The following is a 24388-nucleotide window of genomic DNA, read 5'->3' as shown; positions in this document are numbered from 1 at the left end:
TGAACTGTCTATCCGACGTATCTTATGCATTTATTTTCATGTCATCGTACTCGTAAATCTCGTCAAGGTATGACGTGCGTGCAAGCTCCCAAAAGATGAGTCGCCCCTGGTTCGTGTAGGCGTCGTCTTGGGGCAGGTGGTTGGCCACATGTTGGGTATCCCATGGCACTGTGGGATATTGAGGGCAGCTCATCCGATGGTATGTATATGACTCCAGCCAATTGAAGGCCGGCCGTAATGCTCGTTAATTCATGATGCAACGTTCTTCAGACTGGTCGAGCCCCCGTCAGATCAAGTGCCTTGATCGATCCAAGTTTGCAGCCGTGGAAAAGGAAAAAGTTCAAGAAGCGAAGATGAGCTTAAGTTCACACGCCGTTCTGAACAGGAGTAACAGCGGCTTCGTCGCGCTTCTGGAAATGACCCTGCATCCAGCATCGGTACATCTTTAGCTTGCTTGAGCGGTTCACAAGCAATCGCCGATCAACTCCCATGTGCTTGATTTCAAAGGAACCATTTGCCTCTGTGGGGTTGGTCTCGGTAGTATCATTCTCAGCGTCCATCTGCAAACCGGTCTCCGGCGTCCATCGGCTCCACATTTGAATCAGCTCTTTCTCATCGAAAAAGTACACCCGCGTACCATCGCCGCGAACATAGAAGTTCTCGGACATGTACCGTCCCTTCTTGAAGCGCACTTGTGCCAGGTCGCCGCGGCCGTAGTCACGGAACAGCACGCGCCCGCCGGGCTTCAGGAGACGATATATATTGCGGATAGCTTGCTCCCACTGCTTCGGGTTCAGAGCGGAGAAGATGAAAATCAGAACCACGACATCGACGGAGCCTTCGGTCAATCCAGGCGGGAGACCATTGCTGTTCTCGTCCGGCTCGGCAGCCACATCCCAGACATCAGCCACCATATGATTCGCATCGTAATGCTCGCTGTCGCGCATGACCTGGACCGCCGTTTTCGAAAAGTCACAAGCATGCACCATGAGCTGCTCGTTCTCGTTATTCCGCAACAACGGGAACGCGGTATTGCCCGCGCCCGCGCCCACCTCCAGAACCACCTGGCGCCCCGCGTCTTTCTGAGTCACCTCTGCAAGAACTGGAAACTCTTGACGCAGCCACTTGCGGTCCTTGAAGAAGTTGGCGGTGTTGTTTTTATAGAAGAGGTTCCACCATTTGGCCGGGTCATTGTTGAAGCGGTTCTGGTCGAACTCTGACACGGGTGCGGCGCGCTGCTTCTCGTACTGGCCCTCGGCAAACGCCTTGAACTCGTCATCGGGCTCGACGTGATCCCAAGCATTGAACTCGAAAACGTTGTCGCCTTGCTCGAGGTAGCGTGAACCGAATTGGAAGGGATCGCTGCGCTTCATGTTGTTGGAGGGGTCGTGCGAACGATTGGGGGAAATCTGCGGGGGCTGGACATTCTGGATGAACTCTCGAACAGTCTCATCTGTCGGCATGGTGCTGCTGTTTGGAACAAAAATATGAGGAAGGGAACAAACGGAAGACAATCGAGGTTTAAGGTCGCGTGGGGGAAAAGATGGAAATCTTTAAAAAAATTGGCCCCGCTCGGTGCCTGATTATATCAGCTCTTATCTATCCATGGATCACTTATCGATAAGCGCATGTCTGGTGCCTGACCATTCTCTATGGGTTGACGGCGTGGCACGTTGCCAAACGCTATGGCCATGCTCACATCATGTATGTCTTCCTTCCACTCATGACGGTGCCATCAAGTGTGGCCAAAATTTGACGATGGAGACGAAGCCAGTAGGGCTACTAATGCAAACTAAGGTGACTCGTGATGGTGGGGGCTAGACATTTTATGACCGTGCACTATGAAGAGCAGCAGGCAAGATATTTCCTCGGGCTCACAAATGTCGTGCCGATAGGAAATCTCGAGCAATACTGACGTTAGAAATCCCTGATTCTCTTCTGGAAAAAGGGCCCGTAGCACTATTCACAAGGGTCTTTTTAGCCCAGTAGTTCATTCGCGGTATAGAGTCGGTGGGCCGAGTGATGCATTCGAAGCGTTTTGTATAACGATGGAAGGTCTTCCCCGCGCTGCATGACCGGCGCAGGTCAAAAAAGGCCTGGAGCCGATTTTACGGAACTGAGCCGACTTCGGGAGAGATCAGCTGTCCATCAAAGCCGTTGTCAAGTCATCACCAATCGGAGTAGGGGTCGGGGCCTCCTGAACATGCGGGATCTCCTGGGTTTAGGCGCCCAAGTGGTACAGCTATAGGCCCAGTAGATCTAGTTACATATTTATGGTAAGAAAGACATGCTGTAATCTGGAATCGGCTGAATTTAATTGAGTCTAAAATGGGGGCCAAATAACTAATCCGTGGGGTCTATAGATGACGATCACAACCTCTATGTACAGTCATTGGCGAGTACACCAATGCCACGTCATTTAGCCTTTCTGTTTGGAGTAATCTCGTAGTCGCTGACCTAAACTGAGACAAAGCGAATGTATTTAACTGGAGGCAAATGTCCACTTGATGGTAGACATCATACTGATCACTAATCATCACTCTGCCTTGGACAATCTGCGTGAATTCTGCAGTTGACCAGACACACTATAGAAGTCATCTTTACCGATTATTGCAACTCACAAAAGAGCATCGCCATGACCTCATCACCAGATGATTATGTCTTCAGAAGAGACTGGCTAGACAACAACCGGTAACTATGCGTCCATGATCGGATTCTGAACCACTGGCTGAACATCTATCGGCAGCATCAATCTGCAGCACTACCTTTCTGTTCAACTATTCGGCTACCACATTCACCCATCCATCCCCACGGATAATGTCAACCTGGCAATTGCAGATGTCGGCACGGGGACAGGGTACGTTGATCTTAGAACCCAACGCTATCCATCAACCGCATCTCAGGCCAACTTACCAAATTGCAGAATCTGGCTTACCGATCTAGCTGAGAAACTTGCTCCGTCTGTCTCACTACATGCAATGGACATATCTTTCGATGCAACCCCTCCTGCCGGGTTACTTCCCCCCAACATGACTCTGCACCATTGGGATATTCGCACCGATGTCCCTGAGCAGCTAGTGGGGAAATTTGATTTGGTTCATATCCGCTTTTTCGCCTTGGTCATTCTAGAGTCTGAGCTACCGTCTGTGCTCGAGCGGCTGGCTCGACTTCTGAGTTCGTTCTTCTTTCCTTTTGGATCATTCCTCCCTACTTCACCTTGCCCTACAGTGGGCCCTTCACTGACTACCTATAGAGCCCGGTGGTTATCTTCAATGGACTGATATTGATGTCGCCTCTATCCGCGTCGAGGCAACCCGACCAGAACTCAAGAGTGATGCGACCACGCACATAATGAAACTCTTTCAAGGAAATGATCCAAGGTTTAGTCCAGCATGGATTCCCACCCTGCCCACACTATTCCAAAACGCCGGTTTCGGTGATATTATCTCCGACAAAAAGGAGGCACCACCCCATCTATCGATATCTCTGCATGAGTGTGGGTTGCTGGCCACGGAAGTCCTTACTAGGAACAAGGCGGGTGACAACCCAAAGGTAGTGGAGATGAAGAGAGTACTTGAGGAGGCCGCGAAGGAAACCCGAGATGGAACACGTTTGGTCTTCACACGGTACACTTTTGTTGGTCGGAAGTTGGAGTAGGTTCCAAGCAGGCTTATCAATTCCTAGATGTCATATAGTTATTCTAGCAAAAATGCAGAAACTAAACATGGCTAGTAACTACAGTGAGCCTGTGAGAATTAATGCCTATGTAGAAACCGTCTGAGATTGCAGACCATTGCCTTGATGGGAAGATGCCAATGTATATTTCCACTGCCCACTTGCGTGGTATCTAGGCCTCACTGGTCACATTTGCCGACAATTCGAAATCCAATATTAAGCTTTCCCAGGGGAATATAATTAGAATTTGTACCTACTTGATCCAACGATTACGTCTGCTGGCCGATTCCGGGCTGAGTATCCATGGATCTTTAGTTCGCTGGAGCGAAAGCTTAAATATGGCACGCGGTCATCCGACAGGTGTATATCTGCAGTTATATTCTACCTAGTATGATACAGGCATTTGATAGAATGCTAGCAAAGAATATTAATTATTCTCGAGCATCCTTGGTGGGATAATCCGAGCAAACCCATTTATAGTAATCTGCGACCCTTGATGCCCCAGGCAGGAGTGCCAACGTCTCCACCAATCAGCATCGCCGGGAATCTGGATGCCTGCGGCAGCCTCATCCGGCGGCGTGATCGGTTGGTTGTTCACTTCTCTCTCCTCCCTCTGTTTTCCCTCACCATTTTCTTTTCATAACTGCGCTTCATCCGTGACAGTCCATTGTCCATTTTGTTTCCACTTTAGGGGCTCGTCGACTCGAGTGGGGATCATCCCACATCTCGCTGATCTCGATCCAGTTGAGCCTCAAATTCCCTCTGGAACCACATTGCGGCACTTATCGCCGCGACATGCAGTAAACCTGGGGTCTTTTCTGTTCACTAAGAATTCAAATTTCTTGACCTTCAGCCCATACCGATTGCTGAAATTTCTGCTCTGTACGCTCAAAAGCGAACCGGGAAGGGGCAGTTCAACCCCGCCATGTCATTCCTCGCCGCGCTCTGCGGGTGCTTCACTCGCGACGATGCATCCCCGCACCGCCCATCCGCACCGGAGATGCAAGCATCCAACGCCGTAGCTCACAGTCAGAGCAGCGTCCAAACAGGCCACTTCATCCTCTCCGGCTCTGGCGAATTCATTCGCGTCGCGGGACCAGGCTCGCAACGCGGGCACGGGCCCCCGCCGTCTGACTCCGAGGATGGGGGCTATGCCAGCGTGGTCCCGCTGCCGCAGTACACGCCGCGCCCACTGAGCATCCACGAGAAGACCCTGGAAGCGCATCTGCGCGACCCGCCGCTATCGTCGGACTCGCACGGCTTCCATGCCGACGAGAAGAGCCGCAATCTCTACGACGAGGACGTCACATCCGACGGCTCCTCGGATATCTCGTTCCCGAGTAGTTACGGGAATACATCCACGGCCACGCGCGAGACGCCGCCGCCGCCGTATTCACCGCGGCAGTCCGTGGTGCTCTCCCGGTCGCGGTCGATTTCGATTTCGTCGGCGATGGCTGTGACGATTCATCCACCGCCTATGGCGCGGGTGCATGGATCCCGGATGACGACGACGGCGCCTTCTTCGGAGGCGGATGATCAGTCAATTCGTCGACATCGGAGAGTCTCATGGGAGAGTCGATGAGAGGACCTTTGGACTCATATTCGCTCTCACTCTACTTGACTTTTTGGGTTTGGACTTGCTCACATGTTTTTTGTTAACACCGTGCTAGAATCGCAGATGACATCTGAGCTGGCCTCGTCTGTCATTGCGGTCTTGAATGTGCTCGCTGCTATACTTCATTGCTTTCCTTTTTTGTTTTGCTTTGTGGAACACCCACTGCTTACGATGCCACGACCAAGCGACAGCCTTGGATTTCTTTCATGTTCAACTGCAACGACAGGATATCTTGGGATACTTAATACTAGAACCAAATGAGTGGAAATATGCCATGGAAGCATGTGCGCGCGCGCATATAATGTGGAATATGCCCAAGCACATACTTGTTCATAATAGAAGATATGTTCATGCAAAATCAAACAATGCTTCAAAACCATCGTGTATCATTAGATGAGAAAGAGATCAGGGTATCATGGAAATTGCATCTAATCCAAGAACAGCACCACGCCATCAACATTCAATCTCATCAACACCAAGGAAGCCAACAGACACCATAGCCGCCTGCACCCGCTGGCGCTCTTCCACATGCCGAAGCAGATACCCACGAGTGTTCGCGGGGAACTCCAGCAACTGCAAAACAAGCGGGTCCGAGCTATCCTCCAGCCTCATACAGATCGCCGTACATTCCGAGCGCACGCGCGTTTCCACCCACCACTCATCTGCAGAAAAGATCAGCGCATGCCACCACGCGAGCAGGACCAACGCCGGCGGCTCTTTCCGCAACAGAGACCCAAAATACGGTGGCTCGAGCCGGCCCATCCAGGTATTGTACTGACTAAAGCTCTCGGGCTTCCGCTCCAGCGGGAGGAGATGCGTCAGCATGCGCAGGAGGCAGAGATACGGATTATTCTCGACGGTGGAAGTCTCGTTGATGGCGCATAGATCCGCAAAGGCGGGGTCGAGGTCGATGCGGCCCGGCCGGTTGTCTTCAAAGTCGAGGTCTGGACGACGCGATTCCATGAAGGTGGTCCACCACATGCTCCCTGGTAACCAGGTGGCTGTGCGTTCGAGGAGGAAGCGGAGGCCGCCTTGGAGCTGGAGCCAGTTTAGCGCTGCTGGGTCTTGCGAGAAGACGAAGGAGGAGCGGGGGTTGTATTCGTCGAGTCGGCGGAGTGGGCGCTGAGGAAGAGACAGGCGGAGTAGAGTTTGTCCATGTTCACTTTGTGTACGCCTTTGGATACCTCGGTTGAGCATTGCTCTATGGTTTGTTGCCAGTGGTAGGCTTCTGCGACACGGTAGGAGCTGTTGTCGGGGAGGACGATACAGAGGTGGGATATTGCTGCTCCGATGAGAGCGTGCATGAGGAATGGTTTCTGATAGTAGGGGATTAATATGAATTATTTACATTCACCGAGTCGAGGGTGATGGAAATGTCTTACTTCAAAGGTAAGCTGTGTGACTTTGCTCATGACAGCTGTTGTATTAGGTTTGGTCTTATCCGACATGCTTGTGACATAGTGAAAGTGCTGTAGGGACCTCAAAACCCGGTCCATCGACGGCAAGCCCGCGCGAGACTGTCTCCTGGGGTTGGAAAATGTATGCTCCGGTCGAAGTAGCTCGTCCAATTTCTCTGCCACCATCAACAGAGACATAGACGAAGCCATAGTGTCTACTGACATCAGTTCGGGGCGGGATTCAATGGATCGCGTGACGACATGCTTAACCGGGGGAGGCCGAGCAGGGCTGGCCGTATATACGTACTCGCTGCCATGTTTCTGGCACTTGAGACAGGTGGGTTTGGTTTCGTCGCACTTAGCAGGTTATTAATGCCACTGTCCATTTGATCTTGGTACTCTATATTTTTCGGGATATAGTATATGTACCTTGACTCGCCGGTGCTTGCAGGTGGAGCAGCCGCCACGGGACTTCCGGTGCGGCCGCCGGGAATGAAAGGCCCGATCGACTAGCTCATCGGAAGATCCATGCATGGAAATCTTGTTAGGCTTGCAGTTGGGCACCCGGAATACGCTCCTGTGGCTCTGCGAGGCACCAGCTGAAATGCCTGCCGAGTCCGCGACTGTGGATCTGGTCGCGGAATGATGCATCCTGTGCCTGAACGGATGTGATATCACACTGCCACAGCAAGAGGTTCTAGACCAAACTCTTTCCCCCCTTTGTTTCTTTGGCTGATTGAGACGGTGGATCGACCGGAGAGAACTCCTGAATAGCTCTGTCACATCAGGCTCTCGGCAAGTGGAGTATGTGGCGCTGATACTGGGTCGCAGGCTCTATACACCTTCAAAGCCGGCGGGTAATGAGTGTCCGTCAAGAATTGGGACCATCGAAAGGAGTACTTCAGGGTGGGCTCTGTGATTCCATTGGATACAAAGGGAGAGAAAGAGTGCGAACTGGTGATCGCAAGTCGCCTCTCAGGTCTGGAGTGCGCTAGACCCGATTCGGCAACTCTCGTATTCAGTCCAATCGGACTGATCGAATGAGGCTTTGCACAGAGCGTAACGGTAGAGTGGACTGTAGTGATAAAATATCGCTCGTCATATTCTAGACGAGAGGAATGCAATCATTGGTAGATAGTGTCAGATCGATAAATGCCGTGTTGAAGTATCTCGATATGCGCTCCCCCAGTCCTTCGATTTGTTCCTGCTGCCGACGCGAGTTGCTATTTCAGCCACAAAGCCCCCCAGTTATCAGTACCGGTAACACTGGAGAAGTCAAGGCTATGATGAAAAAGAGCAAACAGGGCCGACACGGAACCATGCAATTCATCATTCATTCCAAGCCATCCACGGCTGTCAATGCATGTAGCTCATGATTCATACACTCAATAACTTTTTATCAATTGACCGCTCGAATGCCATCATCTTCAACCAATCTGCGCATTGGAGAAGTCCATCTCTGTGGTTGCATTAGCCGCTATGTTCGTGAACAAGTGCGAATTGCCGAGGCACGAGGGTCCACGCAATATGTCGCCATGAAGGCCAGCAACGACGTACCGGGATGCTCCGCCTGGAACTTCTTCAAAAGATCCATCTTCCGCTGCTCATCACTGGTGGGGCCGCCCATCTCCTTCTGCCGCTGATCGTACATCATCTTCTCGACCATCGCGCGGGTCTCGCCATCCAGGTCACTCAGGTTGGAATTCTCGGGCTGGATCTTGGTCACATCGATCTTGGGTGCTGTCTTGACCACATGCGGCCACCATTCCACCTTGTTCACCTTGTCGAGATGGACGTTGACTTCCTTGCCTGGTGGGGTGGGCGTAGTCTCGAGGGTCCAGGAGGATTCATCGACCAAAATGGGATGCGGGAGGTCACCCTATACGCCGACGAAAGTTTCGAGATAGGTCAGTGTGGCTTCGCGAGGCGTGGAGGAATGTATGAAGAACCATGCGCCACACGCACCTCGACCAGTGGTTCCTGTCCCTTAATGCCGACTCGGATCTTGGTCTTGGTCAGCACGACGTCCATGTCGCGGCCCTTAATATTGGCAGGGATCGGCGCCGTCACGTCCACGTCGCGAATGGTCTGGGTCCATTTGTACGGAAGCTGGGCCTGCTCGGCTTCTTCGCGAGCCTTGCGCTCCTTCTCCTCCACCTCGCGCTGGGCCAGTTCGGCCGGAGATAGACTCTGTTCGGGGTCGGCCGAGGACATGGTGACACAGTGAGGGTGATTGAGGTTAAGGGTAGTGAGTGTTTATCGCGGCGATGAAGCAGGAAGGAAGCCGGTGGGGGTTGGCAGCGGGAGCTGCGGGCGGAAAAGCCCCAAGTCGCCCGACCATTGGCCGGTGCGAGCGGAAAACAGGTCTACGACTGAGGACTGACCTTCGTCCCTCCTGCGCCACTCATCCATCCAACCAATCCAGCTAGCAGGGCCTATTGATGCGGATGCAGCGGCAGCCCAAATCCGAAGGTCGCGCCGCTCCACTTGCCGCCCCGTTTTGGCCATTCCGACGTGTGTCGAACGACGATACATAGCCGCGCTATACGCGTACGCATTGGGTGCCCACCTCCTTGCATGAGCATCAATGCACACGTCAAGGCATGGTTCAAGAACCAACAATTGATGACAGATCACCAGGGTGAGACATTGATCTTGGTCGGCCGCACGTCTCTGCCAGATGAGGTAAAAGAGCGCTCCCAACGGCACTGCATCCGCGATTCGACTGATCGACAACGGTGTGGAATGCTGTCAGAAATAAAATCAAAAAAAAGTTTCCGTTATGGTTGACAGGGGGAAAGCGATCCCAGCCCAGAAGATGACTCGAAGATACACAACTACCAGTTGTACAGCTGCCTCCAGGGCTGAAACCAACGCTCTGTCAAGATCCGAACGCCATGCATGATTCGGTGTGTAGTACACACCGCTCAGTGCAGCAATGGCATTGTGAAACGGCGAGCTGAAAGGGACCAGGGTATCTTGCAGCCAAGCAGATTAGGGTCGGGCATCATCGGTCCATATGGACCATTCTGACAGCTTTACGATGTAGGTACGCTGAATGGGGCGTGCCGTGCATGTCGATCGACGGTACATTGCATTCATGCGCCGTTGACCGACTCCGTCCACACCACCATTGCAGGGCCGGACACACCATGATTAAAGAAGACATGTTGAGTATGTATTCGAGCGGCTGAAATTCCCTCTTTGCGCAATGACGGCGTCTTATGCCCGCATAGCAAGAATGCTCTCGGCGTGTTTATGGATTCATTCTGGGGCTCCTGGTCAATACAGCGATCACCTAGGGATGGTGTTTCCCTCGGATATGCATATCCGCCGCAGGACACCCACTTGCTATGGTAGAAGATCGCTGATTGGTACAGGAAAAAGAAACATGCCAACAAAGATCCCAGCCATAACTCGGTGGCACAGCGCAAATGCCAATGGCAGATCCCCCTCTAAACCGACAACGCAACTCCGTGAACGAATGTGTTCGTTGATCCCTAGTGCCCGAGTGCTCCGTGTCCCGCTGTTTATCCCTCGGAGAATGCATCACGGGAAGGGAACATAGAGAGAGAGAGAGAGAAAAAAAAAAAGCATAGGCAAGAAGGGGAAACGAGTGTGTCAATAGTCGTGCAAAACACCACAAGAAACGATGATCCCCAGAGAACTCCGATACGACTGAAGGACGTGATTTCACGACGCCCGTCATTGGGGCGATGTCTGTTTGGCTTGCCTCGCATTTTCTTCCTCTAGATCGAACTGTCAGTCTTCTTGTTGCATCTTCCTGCATATGACCGATCATCTGTCACAAGGGATGGATTCATACCTCGAATCTTCGCGAGTTGCTTGTTGGTGTCCTCCATCAGCTGCTCCCATCGCCTTTGGTAGATCTCGACGCTGTTGAGTGGTCTGGCGTCCTTCTTCTCTGGCTGCTCGCTCTTGGGCTTGGTCTGATCCATCGCGGGTGGTTTTTGGAGATAGGCTGACAAGGTCGTGTGTTTATGTGCAAGAGTGGTATTCACAGCGAAAGAGGAGAAAGGCGATGAAGATGATCGAAATGCCGTGCGGCTCGAAGGTGCTTCTGCCGACGACGTTCCCCTTTATATAAGGAATTCCGGCGCCAGATGCGACATGCGACATGCAAAATCAAAACGGAAAAAAAGAGTAAATCAAAAATGAAAAGTCCGAAGATCCCCACTGGGTGATTTCTCATCGCAACAACAAAGAAAGTACAATAAAACAATTCAAAAAAATGCGACTCGAAATGTTTGCTCCGGCTCACTACCCGGTCACGAGAGCCCACATCCGCGCTTGATCAACTCCTTCACCGACTCTCTCCCTCTCCCTCTCCCCTTGTCTCTTTTCCATATTCCGTTTCCCCCCCTGCGCAACGGGACAGCGGGCCGCTCAGCTTCGAACACCCATGCTCTCCTATTGGATCGTGTCTCGGGTCTCTGTGCGCGGAGCTTGATCTTGCCAGGCTGAGTCGTCAACTGACTGGACATGTATACCGGCAACCAGCTTCGAGGTCTCCACTTTCACCGTCTTTGTTCTTCCCTGCCCTCCTTGCCCCGGCTAGGCTGCTCACCCACCCAACCCCAAGTGATGTCAGCGCGCGCTGCACTAGTGGCGATCGAACATCTCACCGGCCCTAGTCCGAGCTAGGGCAACCCCTGGCCCGCTAAGGCTACAAGAAAGGGGAGCCAGGGCGCCCTGTACCAATCGGGGGCTTTTCTCCCTCCTTCCGCGCCAGCCGATCTGATATCTGGGCCCCGGTGTCGATGTGTGGGTGCGGGTGAAGCTGGAGCCTAATGGGGGGATAGTACAGTAGGGGACCGGGTGAGGCGATGCAGGACCCGGTCAACAGTTACCTACTCCATGGTAGGCAATTGCTCACTCATACCCGCTTAGGCTGGGCGTGGCACAGGTATCAAGCTAGTGGACTGACTTGCTGCGCACAGGATAGACGGTAGGCACCACCGCCAGCCCGGGGAACCGGGTTGGGTTGATCCCATCGATCGGCGCCCGATCCACCCGATCTCACAGCTTTGGCCCAATGCCCGCGCAGCCGCTTGTCGACTGTATCCAGATGTACATCCGTACTCAGCAGGATGCTGTGTTGACCACGCCATACCCCGACACCCCTATTGGCCGCCCGCGCAACCTCACCGCTGATAAGACGCGGCGCCGGGACGTTGCATCTTCCAAATTCCACGTGGGAGCACATGCTGTCGCATGGCCACCGTTGCTGTCCTATGCTGCCCGGATTGCCGTCGCCCTTCCCCCCTCTTGACCGCATCGCGCCCGCTGCACCCGCCCAAGTACATCCCGACACGTACCCGGTGTGACTTCGAGTGCACCATCAGATGACGGTTCAGCCAGCCCTTGGATACAGCCGGGTGTTTCCTTGACAGACGATCGTCGTGCTTGACAGCGTGCGGGAGTAGTGTGTGGCTGTGTGTATGTGACGATGCCGGCATTTTGGGGGTGTGTGCATTGCAGGGGGGCGAGGTTAGGTATTGGCCGCTGGGCTTCTCCTGCACTTGCGACCTTCAGCATGCGATATTCGGATGAATGTCGGCATTAATGAGGCTGCGGTGGGGGCAGGATTAAAGTTCCCGGAAGGCTTTTGTGACGATATCGCAATCTTGACATGGAGGGGTATCGTTGAGGGGTGATTGCCTAGGGTGAGGTTGAGCTCGAGCTGGAGCTGGAGCCGAGGAGACGCCGGTGCTGTCTGGCAACATAGCACCTGTACAATTTACGCTGGGGCACCATGAATTCGAGCTGGCGGCCACCTCTATCTGCCTCGATAGATGCAGTTCCTCAGATGTCGAAACAGGCTCATCCTCACGCCTCATTATCAACTTCTACAACATCTTCGTTCCACCCATTCCAGCATAGCAACAACAATCAAAAATCCCTCCCCTCCACCGATCCACTCAAGACCCAACTCCAAACCTGGCAACTGAGGCCCCCACGCCCACCATCCCACGCAAAGCAGACCGTCAACGCCGGCACTAACCAAGGGGCTCCGTCTGATCCTGATCCGCGACTTTAGCGTCCCGCACACCATCCTCATTCGACCGGATCACAGGTGACGCCCCGCCGCAAAGATACCCATCGCCATCGTACTTTTTCACCACTATGGCGCGATATCCGGGCCTAGCAGTGGCAATCCGAGAAGCGAGGGATTCAACGCAACGCATCGCGTCGCATTGGTTCGGATCCTGTTAATTTCCCACGCGTGCACGCGGACGGCACAGACGATGGACGGAGGCTTGCTAGCCCGCGTTGCGAGCGCCGGAGTCATCCCGAGAGCTTCCGTGGCCGGGATGAGAGCATGACCACCGCTGCATAGAAGACCAAAGAGCCGTTTTACTTCCTACCGCTAGGTGCAGTATGCATCGGCCTGGGCGGCTTCTGCCGATTGTATCCTTCAGAGAGGCGGATAGTGTCACCGATGGACTGGGTGCAGAGGCTCAAGAGCTGTCACGGTGCTTTTTGCGCTTGCCACGTCAGTGCGGATTTGAGACCGTGACGTCCGTGTCGATCGTGATCCTGTCATTTCTTCCTTCGGACGGTGCAGGAATACGGGACTCTATTCCAAGTGGTGGGTGACCCTGGTCTCCGATCATACATCTGCGTTATGATAGGGACGAGATCGAGAGCGAGAGCGACGAGAGCAGTCACTTCTCGATCAGCTGCCCCACCGTCACGAGCATTCTTGAGCAGAACCCTTTCTGTGATGAGAATGCCATAGTAGAAGATTGATAATCGATGTAGATCACCAAGTGAGCATATACAGGGAAGTAAACACCAACCAATCACTCACGTTGCGTGGGTCTAGTCACCTCACCGCAGTAGATAGACATAAACCAGTCACGACATAGCCCCGTTGATGAATATTCACTCAAGCTGAAACAGGGTCTGCGTGCTAACGCGCATGAGTCACTGCAAAAGACCATCTGGTATGCTACGGGCAGACAAGAGGAACGGCTTCATCTTCACACAGGCACAAGTTGATTCATCACTAAAAGATAACGATATATGACCTGAGTAAAAGCCTGATCTCCCTTGATAATCATGAAAGAGATAAGATGGAAAAGATAAATGCCAGTCAACTATGCCATACCATACCCGCTCTAATTCACGCGCGAGTCGTCCAGCCCGGCGCATGGGAAAATGGAAAAATGGAAAAATGGGCAACTGGAAAAGGAGATCATAAGCGCTGGCTCGGTGCCTGCATCCATTGGCCAGCCACGTCGTCAGACCGATTTGCGTGCCTGCAAACCTGCGAACCAAGGGGAGATGGGCGCTCGGTGCCCCGTCTGCAGCCTTGGTCCGAATCGAAAGGAGGGGGTGAGAACAAAGGGGAAAAGCAAAACAAGAATTATGATGATGTCCGTAGATGTGCTCCGCCATGTTGCAACGCCTGGCTCGTTGGCCATGGTATTCGCTCCCCCAATGCATAGATCGCTTCGGAAAACAGATTCCACATTAGGAAATAGAGGGGGGTGGAAGAAAATGAGATAACGATGGAAGAATGTCACCGCTAGCGCCGTGGTATGTTGTAGATCGCTGAATGACCGAGATCATGGGAGATGAGAGGGGGGATGTGGGAAAAAGAAAAGATGGAAAAAGGGAGAAGAAAAAGGGAAACAGATTGGCCAGGATTGGTAAGGGGTATCCCGGCAAAGGCGGAGCTTCCGTGATTGATCGAAAACTGTTCCTAATCGGACTCGTAGAATTGGACGATTTGGTGAGACCCGAAGAGCAGAGGGACTCCAAGGTCCGCACCGGAGGCCAACGGCACACTCTGATTGACGTGTGTCCTCGGTTCCCCCAATTCATTCATGTCGATGGGAACATCGGGGGGAATAGTGCCATCGGAGACTTCCTCGATGAGGTTAAAGAACTGACCCGCAAATTCAGCCACTTCGTTGGCAACTTTGAGTTCCAAGATGCCTTCCAGCACCTGCATGTCTTTTTTCCACTTCCGCTCCCTCCGCGCCTTCTCCTCCTCGCGACGTCGGCATTTGCCGTCAGTAGCACGGACTTTCATGCAGTTGGGGCACAGATAGTTCTCCTCGCAGTAGGTGCACTTGCAGGGCGGGTTGGCTTGCACGCAATCCTGGCAGACATAGACCGCACAGGCCTTGCATTCACGGAGATAACTGGGACAGCGTTGGCGCTGATCACCGACAGCCCGATACTGAGGGCAGAAGAAGGATTGGCATCCTTGCCACCGCGGGGGTTCAAATGGGGATTCAAAGTACGAGGATGATGGTGAGGATGACCCCGAATGATTGGAAGGTGGGGCAGAGAAGGAACGAGTGGGATTTCGTGGAAAAAGAGACTGGTCTCCACTAGATCCTTCGGGGCCATTGTCATATGCTGAACCATCGCCCTGTAGGTCGTCGATGAAGCTACTGTTGGCGGAGTCGAGGAGCCGTTGAGTTCGGAATGGTAGCTCGTATCCAGGAAACTGGCTAAGTTGACTCATGGGCGGTGCATTAGCAGATGAAGAGCTGGCCGCCGATTTGGTCTGGATGGATAGCTTCTCAAAGGCAAGGTCTCGGTACCCGCAAATCCGTAAACGAAGGCCGCGGAGGTCGTGCTCGATGCAGAGAGGCTTGGAGCAGCTCTTGCAATGAACCTTCCACTGAGGCGAATCGTAGCATTCCTGGCACAAGTTGCGTGGGCATGGTGAGACTTGTCGGTTTGGCGGTCCTAGCAACCACTTCATCATGGCAAGGTGGCCGGTCTCCAGCGAGTAGTCTGGTTTGCTTGGGTCACCGTAAGCGTACTTGGGGAACGTCTTGCTCCACTCGCTAACAGTATATTCGAGGTCTTCCCAGCCTTGACCGCGGGGTAAAGGCACAGCTCGGACTTGGTCCACATCCCGACTAGGCGTGCCAATACTGATGCCACCGCCTCCTGAAAAGATGGGTTCAGTGCAGCACCAGTGGAATTTGAGAGCAGGATGTGTCGTCGGTGGAGCCCCGTGAAACATTGTGTTGTCTACTGGGTTGGAAACAGGATCCTGCATTGAGCTAGGAGAAAGTGTTGCCCCGGGTGCCCACCAGAGCGAAGCTGGTGTAGTGAGTTGGCTGTTGTCGATTCCTGGTGCCACAGAAGAGATGCCCCGATGAAGGTACGGCCGTTCGTAAGCACAGCTCGCACAAAGCGTTTTTCGGCACCCTACGCAATGCATCAAGATGCTGCACTGCTCACAACGCTCGGATATGTCCTCGAGGCAGCTGTCACATTTCACATTCTCGATAAATCGAGTATGGCTACGGCGCAAATGGGCCGGTGTCATCTTGCCCTCGCCCATGTCGAGCCCTTCGCCAGTGCCGATAGCCTCACCATAACAGCCGGTATCACCATTCTCCCAGAGTTTACCGTCATGTAGGTACGGCTTCTCTGCGGAAGGATCCACGGGGCCGATCCAGTTTTTGGATCGCCAGAGTCTATCAAAGACCACCCACACTTCCGGCGACCCTTGTGGGACTCGCATGGAGACATATCCACGCCTGCGGAAACACCTGCCGGCAGGCGTTGTGCACCAGGCGGTGTCAGTCCAGATGCCCAGCTTGTGGCAGAGATTGACTAGTTCATGGGTGGGCTCCGAGTCAGAGTCCTTGCGCAAGAGCGAAGCAGACAAGTACGGCCGGCGGCGATGATGACGGCAGCGGTACGCGTATAAACTCTTCAGCGCAAGCCGTTTGGTCGACGGAGAGCTGCCGATGTTGTTCTCCATATCCAGATCGTATTGCAGCCCGTACATGGTGAGATACGGGATGATGTGATATTTCAGGGAGACATTCTTGCACCCACGAACGGAGAGGTGCACCAACGTTTCCCGGCGTGCATGGAGCACAGTTGATGTGAGAATCTGCCCCGAGACGGCTGTATTATCGAGTTCCAGGCTCTTGAGACATCCGCTAAATGGAATCACTACATTCATCAAGAGCTGATCCAGGGCATACGGTCGGGACTGGCGCTGAGTCTCCGGGTCTGCCATGCCCGGAACGATGATCCGGGTAGCAGGCAAGGTACCCGACGGGTAGAGCAGACGGAACGAGAGCGACTTCCATGCGGTCGGATAGGAGCGGAGGAAGGAGCGGAGGTAATGGGAGCTATGATAGAGCTTGAGGATCGAATCGGTGGGTAGCTGGAGCAGGAGGGATTCGAGAATGGGGGCATTGGTGGTGATGACTCGCTCGAAGAGAGAAAGAGGTCGCGCGGCGGGGAGAACGGAGTGCTGGAGGGCGGTTTCCACCAGCTGCTGGGACGCTTGCTCGACCGCAGCGAGGTGGGCGAAGTCCTCCACCATGATGCCGTCGTGATGAAGCCTCACCCCGGCCTGGATGAAGGCGTGCGTCGTTGCTTGTCGGCTGTCGCTTCTCGCCGGTCGCCTCGCACTCTTTCACGTTGAGGGTTGAGGGGACGCGAGGTCGTCGCGGATGGGTTGAGTCAAGGTGCAGCGCATGATAAGATGGGCTGAGGACAAGGTATGGGCAATCACATCTCAAGGCAAGCCACCATGCAAGGCCATCAAACGTGAAGGATTGGAGTTGGATAAGGTGGATTGCAAGGGCGCGGATCGGGAATCCGAAGGGGGAACGAGGGAGGGGAGAGAAGGATGGCAAGAGGGGACGAGCGATACGAGCTGGCAATCGAGCCGCGACGTCTCACGAGATGCAGCGACGAGACCGAATCAAGCGGGAAATTGAATGGAGATCGCAACGACAATCAACTTCGCGCCGGATGCGCCCGTTGCAGCGTCATGTGATACGTTGGGTCGCCAACGGTTGGAGTCAATTCGCGATCCTATGGAGGTGGCATTGTCTATATACACGTCTCCGATTTTTTAGCATTCGCCCACGGCTGGGTCCCGATTGTGCGTAACTACAGCGACTCTATCTGTCCTGGCGACCGCGCCTCGACTAGCATCTGCTAGGTGCATGGAAAAGCCAGCGTCGCAACCGCCTCCGGTGCAAAGAGCCCCAAGCGGCTAGTGTTTCTCGCTTGATTCGCCAACGGTGTAGCCCCTCGCGATGCCCTTGCGCCCTTCCTTCACCAAGGTACTGTCCGCATCCTCCTCGTCATATCGAATGTCGAAATCACTCCCCAACCCCTTCCATGTCCGTTGGGACCGCAGGAATTCGGCTCCTGGTGATACGGCGCTGCCGATCATCGCTAGATCACCCTTAGCCCGCCGAGCCAGCGCCCTAGCAGCGGATGGCCCAGATGATCCATCAATCTGGGCAGAGGCGCGGGGTGCGGGATCCCGCATCGGACGGGAATGCGAAACGTATCGTCCAGTGCGCAGGTCGAACTCGGGCGGTGCTGACTCGGGTTCCGACATATCCTCCTCCTCCTCATCCGCGCTGGCACCGTTTGCTGAGGCCTCCTCGTCCTCGGACCCTGTAGCAGGCCGGTCGAGGATGGCTTGAAAGTCGCTCTGCCACGCCCCGGTCCACACTCGCTCGGCGTCGCCCTTGAGAGCCAATTCCAATTCGAACGGGGTAATCACCGGTTTCCAGAAATCCTTGCTGTCGACGAGAGAGCTCTCCCAGCAACCAATGACCACCCAGCCGCCAATCTCGCTGAAGTTGGCGACCTTGGCCGCGTTGAGCTTGCCCACCACAAACATGTAACTCTTCTTTCCTGCTGCGGCAATCCGTTCCTTCACATGATCCACAATATGCAGATAGTTCTTCACACTAAGCGTGTTGATCAGGATGCCCCAGATGGGCACGGTCGTCAGGGAAGTCAGGAGGGCATAGCGTCGGCGCAGCGCGGCGGCAGTCGATGCTGGTAGCGGCTTGACACCCCCGTTGCCTAGGTTGTTTGTGGGGTAGATATGAATGGCAGCAACGCGGGATGCAAGGGTCAATAAGAGGGCGGTTGGCGGGTCGGAGATGTGGAAAAGCTGCCAGTCGGAGAGAGTTTCCGGCGCCTCGCGGACAGTTGGAGGAATGGTACGATTGGGAATCGCCGATGAGGGTTCATGGACCAGCTCTGTAGCAAACAAGTTGGTATACCCCGCCTCCACTAGACGGCTATATACGGTAGGAACGTGGTCGGAGAAGGTAACATCGGCCGCGACAATCACTGGGGATGCCAGGTCGGGATAAGTGCTCTTGAATGCCTCCACGACGGGGTCAATCGGCAAGGCCTTGTGTGTGAAGACGTAGATGACAGGGAGTCTCGCCGAGGGCGACAAGCAAGACCTCCCGTAGTGCACGACGACGTCAGCATCCACATGCTCTGCTGCCACCTCGTCCACACAGCAGGTGCCATAGGACGTGTCGGCCAGAATATACAACCGGGGGGACCACTTCTCGTCATTGTCATTCACAGACATCTGGGCCACTGATTGCGCGATGTTTGCCTCTGTGTCGGTGGTGCCGTTGGTCTGGCTGGCGGGGTGCGAGCCATTCGCATTGGAGATGTCTTGCGAGTTGAGACCCCGGCTGAGTAGCTGGAAGACTCGCGGAGCGTCGGGGAGCATATCGTCAGGAAACTGTAGAGCGATTCGCTTGTATCTCGCCTGGCGGATCTCCTTCAGCGTGCGCTCGATATCGTAGGTGATCGAGAGTTCGTCATCGGACAGGCGTTTTGTCGCGTCGTTTGAAACCACTGGCTCGGTTGCTTCGAGAATCCGGTCGTCAGGAGTCGACAGCACCGGGGCTGCCTCCATTTCGGTGCCCATAGCGAGAAAGAGTGGGTTGTGGTGAGGCGAAGTGCGACTGAGTGATTGAGTGGAAATCCAAAATTTTTGGAGCAGAAAACGAATCCCCCACTTCCCCCCGCCGATAACCAGAATTACACATCTGCCCATTGGCAGCGGCCCAGCCATGTCTCGACCGCGCGCCAGGGGAGGATTGAGGATTCATACAGCTGACTATATCTCTACTTTGAACTAAGGCGTGTCGTAATCTGTTATTCGTGTCGAGCAGAGCCCTAGATGGCTATATCTACAAGTCGGCGCGCGCCGGCTCACCCGCCCACACACGGCGAATCAACTCGCGGATGGGAGGGCGCTCGATCGCGCGCGGGTTCCAGTATGGATTGGAGACAGCAATGTCGGCTGCCTTGTCCACGTCCTCCTCCTTCATACCGAAGTCCTTCAGGCCGCGCTTCACCTTCAACTTTGACAGCAGCACATTCAGACCGCAGATCGCATCACCGTTGCTCTCCGGCAGAGCCTCTGCTAGTTGCTTAATTACCCCAGGAATCTTGGGGGCATTGTATGAGATGGCATGCGGAAGAACGGCGGTATGGGTCTCCGCGTGAGGGAGGTTGAAGCTACCGCCGAGGGTGTGGCACAGCTTGTGATGGATGGACATGCCGACGCTGCCCAGGCAGGTTCCACACAACCAGGCGCCATACAGCGCGCGGGACCGAGCGGACTGCGATGATGGATTGTCAACAATCTCAGGCAAAGCAGAGGCGAGGGCCCGGGTACCCTCAATGGCCATCATGTTAATAATGGGGTTGGTGTTGCGAGCATAGAGCGCTTCGACTGTTGGACGGGAACGAGACACATTAGCTCCAGGAACTTGCAAAGCACTCGGTGGAACGAAACTTACCAGCATGAGCAATTGCATTGACACCGCTAGACGCGCTCGTAGCTGCCGGCAAAGTCAGTGTCAGGTCCACATCGTATATCACCGTGCCGGGCAGGATCTTCGGATCGGAACGCGTCTTCTTCAGACCATCGGCAGTCTCGCCTAGGATCGGCGTCATCTCACTGCCGGCATAGGTCGTCGGAACGCAGATATGAGGCAAGCCGGTCCGAACACTGATCGCCTTGCCCAGACCAATCGTGCTGCCGCCGCCAATAGAGATGACCGAGTCGGCGCCTTGAGTTGTGGCATACTCAAGCGCTTTGTCGGTGATATGGGTCGGAGTGTGCATGGTGGCCTCGCTGAAGATGCCAGCCACCTGGCCCTTGAGCACATTCTTGACGCTTTCTGCCTTGCCGACCTGGCGCATCGTGGAGAGCACCAGTGGTGCCTTCACCTGCAGCCTGGCGATCTCCTCGGGGAGCTTCTGTAGCGTCCCACTGCCGAAGACGACACGACCGGGATGAGTGTTGTACTCGAAGGCGTCCATGGCAGGTGATTCGCTATTGAATACAGGGCCAATGCAAGCTTATAATCGATGTTCCTCATGCCTCACCGCGATCGGATTGAAAGTCGATGTCATGGGGCCGTGGGGTTGTGGCGTTCGGCAGTTCAGTTTGAGCTGGCTTCCCGATATCTTCATTTCCCAACGCGGAAATCTCCTATCAGCTGTAGTGAGCTCTGCAACAAGATTTTTGATATTTTCCAGCGCCGCCATCGGTGCGAATACCTTCCAAGGTTGTTCCGAAGGGATTCCTCGCTTAGACTCGGGCGTATTTCTTGAGGAGCGAAGCGGAGCATAAATATGTATTCAGGAGAATGACCAGAATACCGCCGCAAGGCTGAAACGTATGTTAATGCCATACGTTCTAGCCCCCAGCATCCTGATCACCGTCAAGCCGAGCGCAAATGTAGTTGAGCCCTCCTAACACGTAGTGTAGATAGTCTCAGTGTTTAGGTTTCCTTTTTTCTTTTTCTAGTGCATTCAGTTTCTTCCCCGATTCTCGATTCAGTGCAGATCTCTCTGTTTCCTCCTTTTCTCGACTGTCTACACGTTTATCTCGGCGCTCAATTGTTACGACGTTATCAGGCCATATTCCTCTTGCTCTGTGGTAATGACTAGGAAACCCGTTAATACCCTCGCCACTCAACCAGACTCCTATTTAATGATCTCAGGGGCACAACCACTAGTCCTCGCTAGGGATCTGTCAAACAGACGACGGTGTTGATACTCCCTTTGACACAGCCTGACAAGGCAAGGCGCCCCACCCAAATTCACATTCAAACTCCCGGAGAAGCTCGCACACAGTCTTCCCCTTCCCCATACACTCACTGGGAGGAACGTATACACCTTCTCTTCATTGTGGAGAAGCTCAAGGCAGACTTGTAATGCAAGGGCGGGGGCGAAACCCACAGCTAAGCGGACCGGAACGTTAAACAGAAGAGATCCATCGTTATTGGTGTCAAATCAGGATTATGATGATTAACAATGTTTCACCGATCTACAGGGGCGGAAATATAAGTGACGGCGTGCTTAAGCAGATCAGGCCCAGGCATACCAATTACAGGAATGGGTGTATACCGATTACAGGCATAGGTGCGAACACTATGTATGCTGATTACAGATATGGATGCGAACACCGCGCATTTGGCCCTATTAGCCCCATAGATAAAGGATTTCGCGTTTCTTGGGACTGATATACTGAACGCACGTTCTCAACAACTAAGCGCAGTTGCCCTATAAATACTGTGGTAGAATCGCCCTTGGTTCTCATCTTTGATCGATACATTATTCTCTTTATACCACAATTACCAGCCCCTCAAGATGCACTTCAACCTTCCCTTTTTGCTCGGCTTGGCTGGAGCGGCCTCGGCCTCTGCATGGACAGTCGAAGCCTTCTCCCAATCTGGTTGCAAAGGCACAATGAAGAGTTGGTCTGGTGACAATGACACTGTAACACCAGGCAGTGGCCTCGCCGGAGCGATTGACACCGGCAAATTCTACCCTTCAATTGTGGCCCAATACGGCTCCAACTGGACTTTCTCTGTCTGGACTGGAAGCATGCGTGGTCCCCGTGAAGTCTATAGACTCTATAGCCCGCCTACCAATATTTGCCAAGACACAACCGGCGATCCAACCCAGAGTGATCTGTCTTTCTCTATGCACAAGGTAAGTTAAACTCTTGTCCAGCCAGTCTTTCTAGTATACCCTAGCCTTGGTGAGTCGGTTACTGACTGTCACGGTAGCACTAAGTGGAACCGGAATGAGACAAGGTCATGATCATCGAACATGATCTCCTTTGTGGATGACCGCAGTGTGATGGATTGTACAGATCGTGTGCCATTTGCTCTTGGCTGTATACATATATGTACTGTATTTGATATGATTGTCCTTCGTTGAGCCTGGGATCTTAAGGATGCGTTGCAGGGTCGGGTCCAGTTTGTATCCATGGATGCCTTGTTTCACTTGGTCATCATAATCCATCCTCTTTTCCTTCTTTAATTGTGCTGATCACTCTACTCATCATTCTGTCCTTTATGGATAGACTATGGTACAGCCGAATCATTTTGGTGAGGTCAGCGAGAATTGAAGATGCGATTCAAGAGCAGCCGAAGATAATTCTAATATAGCACGTCAAAACCCGGAGACTTTGGAATGTGGAATAAAGGTGTCATGTCCTGGGAAGGCAATTAGTCAACCATGCGATGAGAGGATAACAATGAAAGAGATACCGACATGGATGACCTGTATCGAGTGCCAAAGTATCGAGTGCCAGATCGCGTCTATCTAGTCAAAGAAAAGATGAAACTACGCAGGAAACCTGAAAAAGCAGGCAGCAACAGAGAAAAATAGTGCACCGGGGAGAAAGAGTGAGGATGGAAGATCCTCTGATCTGAGAGCTATCTAAATGGTGCCCAAAGGGCCCAAATCCTCAGCATCCTGCTGTCGATGTGTCGCACTATCGCTGAACAGTTTATTATTGAGCACTTCAGATGCTGGATTGTGAAATACCTTCGTTAGATGAGCCTCACACCACCCACTGGGGAATCAAAGCGGGTAGATCGCCAGCGCCTAGCGAAGGAGCCTGACTGGTGGTTGGAGGTTGATGGCGGCTGCCTGAGGTTTGCAGACCGTCGGCCCTGCCATGTAGATAGCTTGCTCGCGCTCTCTCTTCCTCTTCCTCTCTCTTTGAAATTTCCTGCATGCATTATCATTGAATGCTCAAAAAATGCAGGACAACAAGTTCTTAAAGTTTAATCCTTGAAGTGGGTTGCTCAGAGTCGCTATCCCAGCTGCGGACGGATGCCCAATGGTGGTATTCAGATAACGATGGGGCAAAGATCATCCCACCAATCTTGATTGGGCCCTTATCACGGTTGATAACTATTTTGAAACGAAGACCTTCAAATGAGGTAACTAACCTGCTCACATTGTCCCAGTATTTTAAACTTGGCTTCGTTGATGACTAACAATATAAAGCTTGAGGACGGACTAGCTCTGCAGGAAATAGCGTCGCCAGAAAGACTTTCAGATCTGGATAGAGACGACTTGTCAAATTGGCTCGAATTCCAAGGGTATCGGTCTGGGCGCAATACAGTCAGGTATAATGGGTTCCAAGTGGCTGAGGTTGAGAATGGGAAGTCCACTCTAGAATACAGCATCGTTGGGCTTACTGAACATGGGCATGCTGCGATGAAGGGTGATTCAGGAAGCCTCCTATGCACGCCTTTTGGTGAAGTGGTTAGTATGATCATTGCTGGGTACGAACACAACCTCATCGCTCACTTCACGCGAATTGATGACCTCGCTAAGGATATCAAGGAGCAATGCGGTTCAAAAGACATTTGTATGTTCGGTAGCTGATTTGCCAGCCATTCAATTACAAAGTACCTGGCGTTCACAGAGTACCGAGACAAAAAATCCTTCCCTGTTACCTGGGTAGCTACAAGCAAGACTGTCAAGTCTGTCGAAATTTGAGTGACGGTGCTATCAAACGAAGCTAGAGCAGCTAATTATAAGGCGTCTTCGGAATCTGTTTTCGGAATCACATATTTCT

At 53.3% G+C, this 24388-nt stretch overlaps 10 protein-coding genes across 10 annotated transcripts; 4 read left to right on the top strand and 6 right to left on the bottom strand.

The window, feature by feature from the left end:
- Nucleotides 1-365: 365 nt before the first annotated feature.
- Nucleotides 366-1463, bottom strand: N7459_005664 (tRNA(Thr) (cytosine(32)-N(3))-methyltransferase; the record flags this gene model as incomplete). The annotated part of the gene is made up of 1 exon (XM_056944848.1): nt 366-1463. One exon carries the CDS (start codon nt 1461-1463, stop codon nt 366-368), a length of 1098 nt encoding a protein of 365 aa, XP_056799183.1.
- A 1566-nt stretch (nt 1464-3029) lies between these two features.
- On the top strand, nt 3030-3657 carry N7459_005663 (class I SAM-dependent methyltransferase; the record flags this gene model as incomplete). Its single annotated transcript, XM_056944847.1, has 2 exons — nt 3030-3174; nt 3254-3657. 2 exons carry the CDS (start codon nt 3030-3032, stop codon nt 3655-3657), a joined length of 549 nt encoding a protein of 182 aa, XP_056799182.1.
- Nucleotides 3658-4600: 943 nt separating this feature from the next.
- Nucleotides 4601-5257, top strand: N7459_005662 (uncharacterized protein; the record flags this gene model as incomplete). Its single annotated transcript, XM_056944846.1, has 1 exon — nt 4601-5257. The coding sequence occupies one exon, from the start codon at nt 4601-4603 to the stop codon at nt 5255-5257; it is 657 nt and encodes a 218-aa protein (XP_056799181.1).
- A 486-nt stretch (nt 5258-5743) lies between these two features.
- Nucleotides 5744-7338, bottom strand: N7459_005661 (Zn(II)2Cys6 transcription factor domain-containing protein; the record flags this gene model as incomplete). Its single annotated transcript, XM_056944845.1, has 4 exons — nt 5744-6412; nt 6475-6606; nt 6673-7044; nt 7117-7338. The coding sequence occupies 4 exons, from the start codon at nt 7336-7338 to the stop codon at nt 5744-5746; spliced, it is 1395 nt and encodes a 464-aa protein (XP_056799180.1).
- Nucleotides 7339-8114: 776 nt separating this feature from the next.
- On the bottom strand, nt 8115-8901 carry N7459_005660 (NudC domain-containing protein; the record flags this gene model as incomplete). The annotated part of the gene is made up of 3 exons (XM_056944844.1): nt 8115-8146; nt 8245-8566; nt 8653-8901. The coding sequence occupies 3 exons, from the start codon at nt 8899-8901 to the stop codon at nt 8115-8117; spliced, it is 603 nt and encodes a 200-aa protein (XP_056799179.1).
- A 2633-nt stretch (nt 8902-11534) lies between these two features.
- Nucleotides 11535-11980, top strand: N7459_005659 (uncharacterized protein; the record flags this gene model as incomplete). Its single annotated transcript, XM_056944843.1, has 2 exons — nt 11535-11568; nt 11661-11980. 2 exons carry the CDS (start codon nt 11535-11537, stop codon nt 11978-11980), a joined length of 354 nt encoding a protein of 117 aa, XP_056799178.1.
- Nucleotides 11981-14419: 2439 nt separating this feature from the next.
- N7459_005658 (uncharacterized protein) lies at nt 14420-17029 on the bottom strand (the record flags this gene model as incomplete). The annotated part of the gene is made up of 1 exon (XM_056944842.1): nt 14420-17029. The coding sequence occupies one exon, from the start codon at nt 17027-17029 to the stop codon at nt 14420-14422; it is 2610 nt and encodes an 869-aa protein (XP_056799177.1).
- A 681-nt stretch (nt 17030-17710) lies between these two features.
- Nucleotides 17711-19414, bottom strand: N7459_005657 (2-(3-amino-3-carboxypropyl)histidine synthase subunit 1/2; the record flags this gene model as incomplete). The annotated part of the gene is made up of 1 exon (XM_056944841.1): nt 17711-19414. One exon carries the CDS (start codon nt 19412-19414, stop codon nt 17711-17713), a length of 1704 nt encoding a protein of 567 aa, XP_056799176.1.
- Nucleotides 19415-19679: 265 nt separating this feature from the next.
- Nucleotides 19680-20820, bottom strand: N7459_005656 (maleylacetate reductase; the record flags this gene model as incomplete). The annotated part of the gene is made up of 2 exons (XM_056944840.1): nt 19680-20227; nt 20295-20820. 2 exons carry the CDS (start codon nt 20818-20820, stop codon nt 19680-19682), a joined length of 1074 nt encoding a protein of 357 aa, XP_056799175.1.
- A 1335-nt stretch (nt 20821-22155) lies between these two features.
- On the top strand, nt 22156-22583 carry N7459_005655 (uncharacterized protein; the record flags this gene model as incomplete). Its single annotated transcript, XM_056944839.1, has 2 exons — nt 22156-22500; nt 22578-22583. The coding sequence occupies 2 exons, from the start codon at nt 22156-22158 to the stop codon at nt 22581-22583; spliced, it is 351 nt and encodes a 116-aa protein (XP_056799174.1).
- Between the last annotated feature and the right edge of the window lie 1805 nt (nt 22584-24388).

This window comes from Penicillium hispanicum (assembly GCF_028827665.1).
Source record: "Penicillium hispanicum strain IBT 35686 chromosome Unknown utg000005l_segment0_segment0, whole genome shotgun sequence".
NCBI classification, from domain to species: domain Eukaryota; kingdom Fungi; phylum Ascomycota; class Eurotiomycetes; order Eurotiales; family Aspergillaceae; genus Penicillium; species Penicillium hispanicum.
The sequence above is the reverse complement of the archived record's forward strand: the minus strand, read 5'-3'. Positions and strand labels throughout refer to the sequence as shown.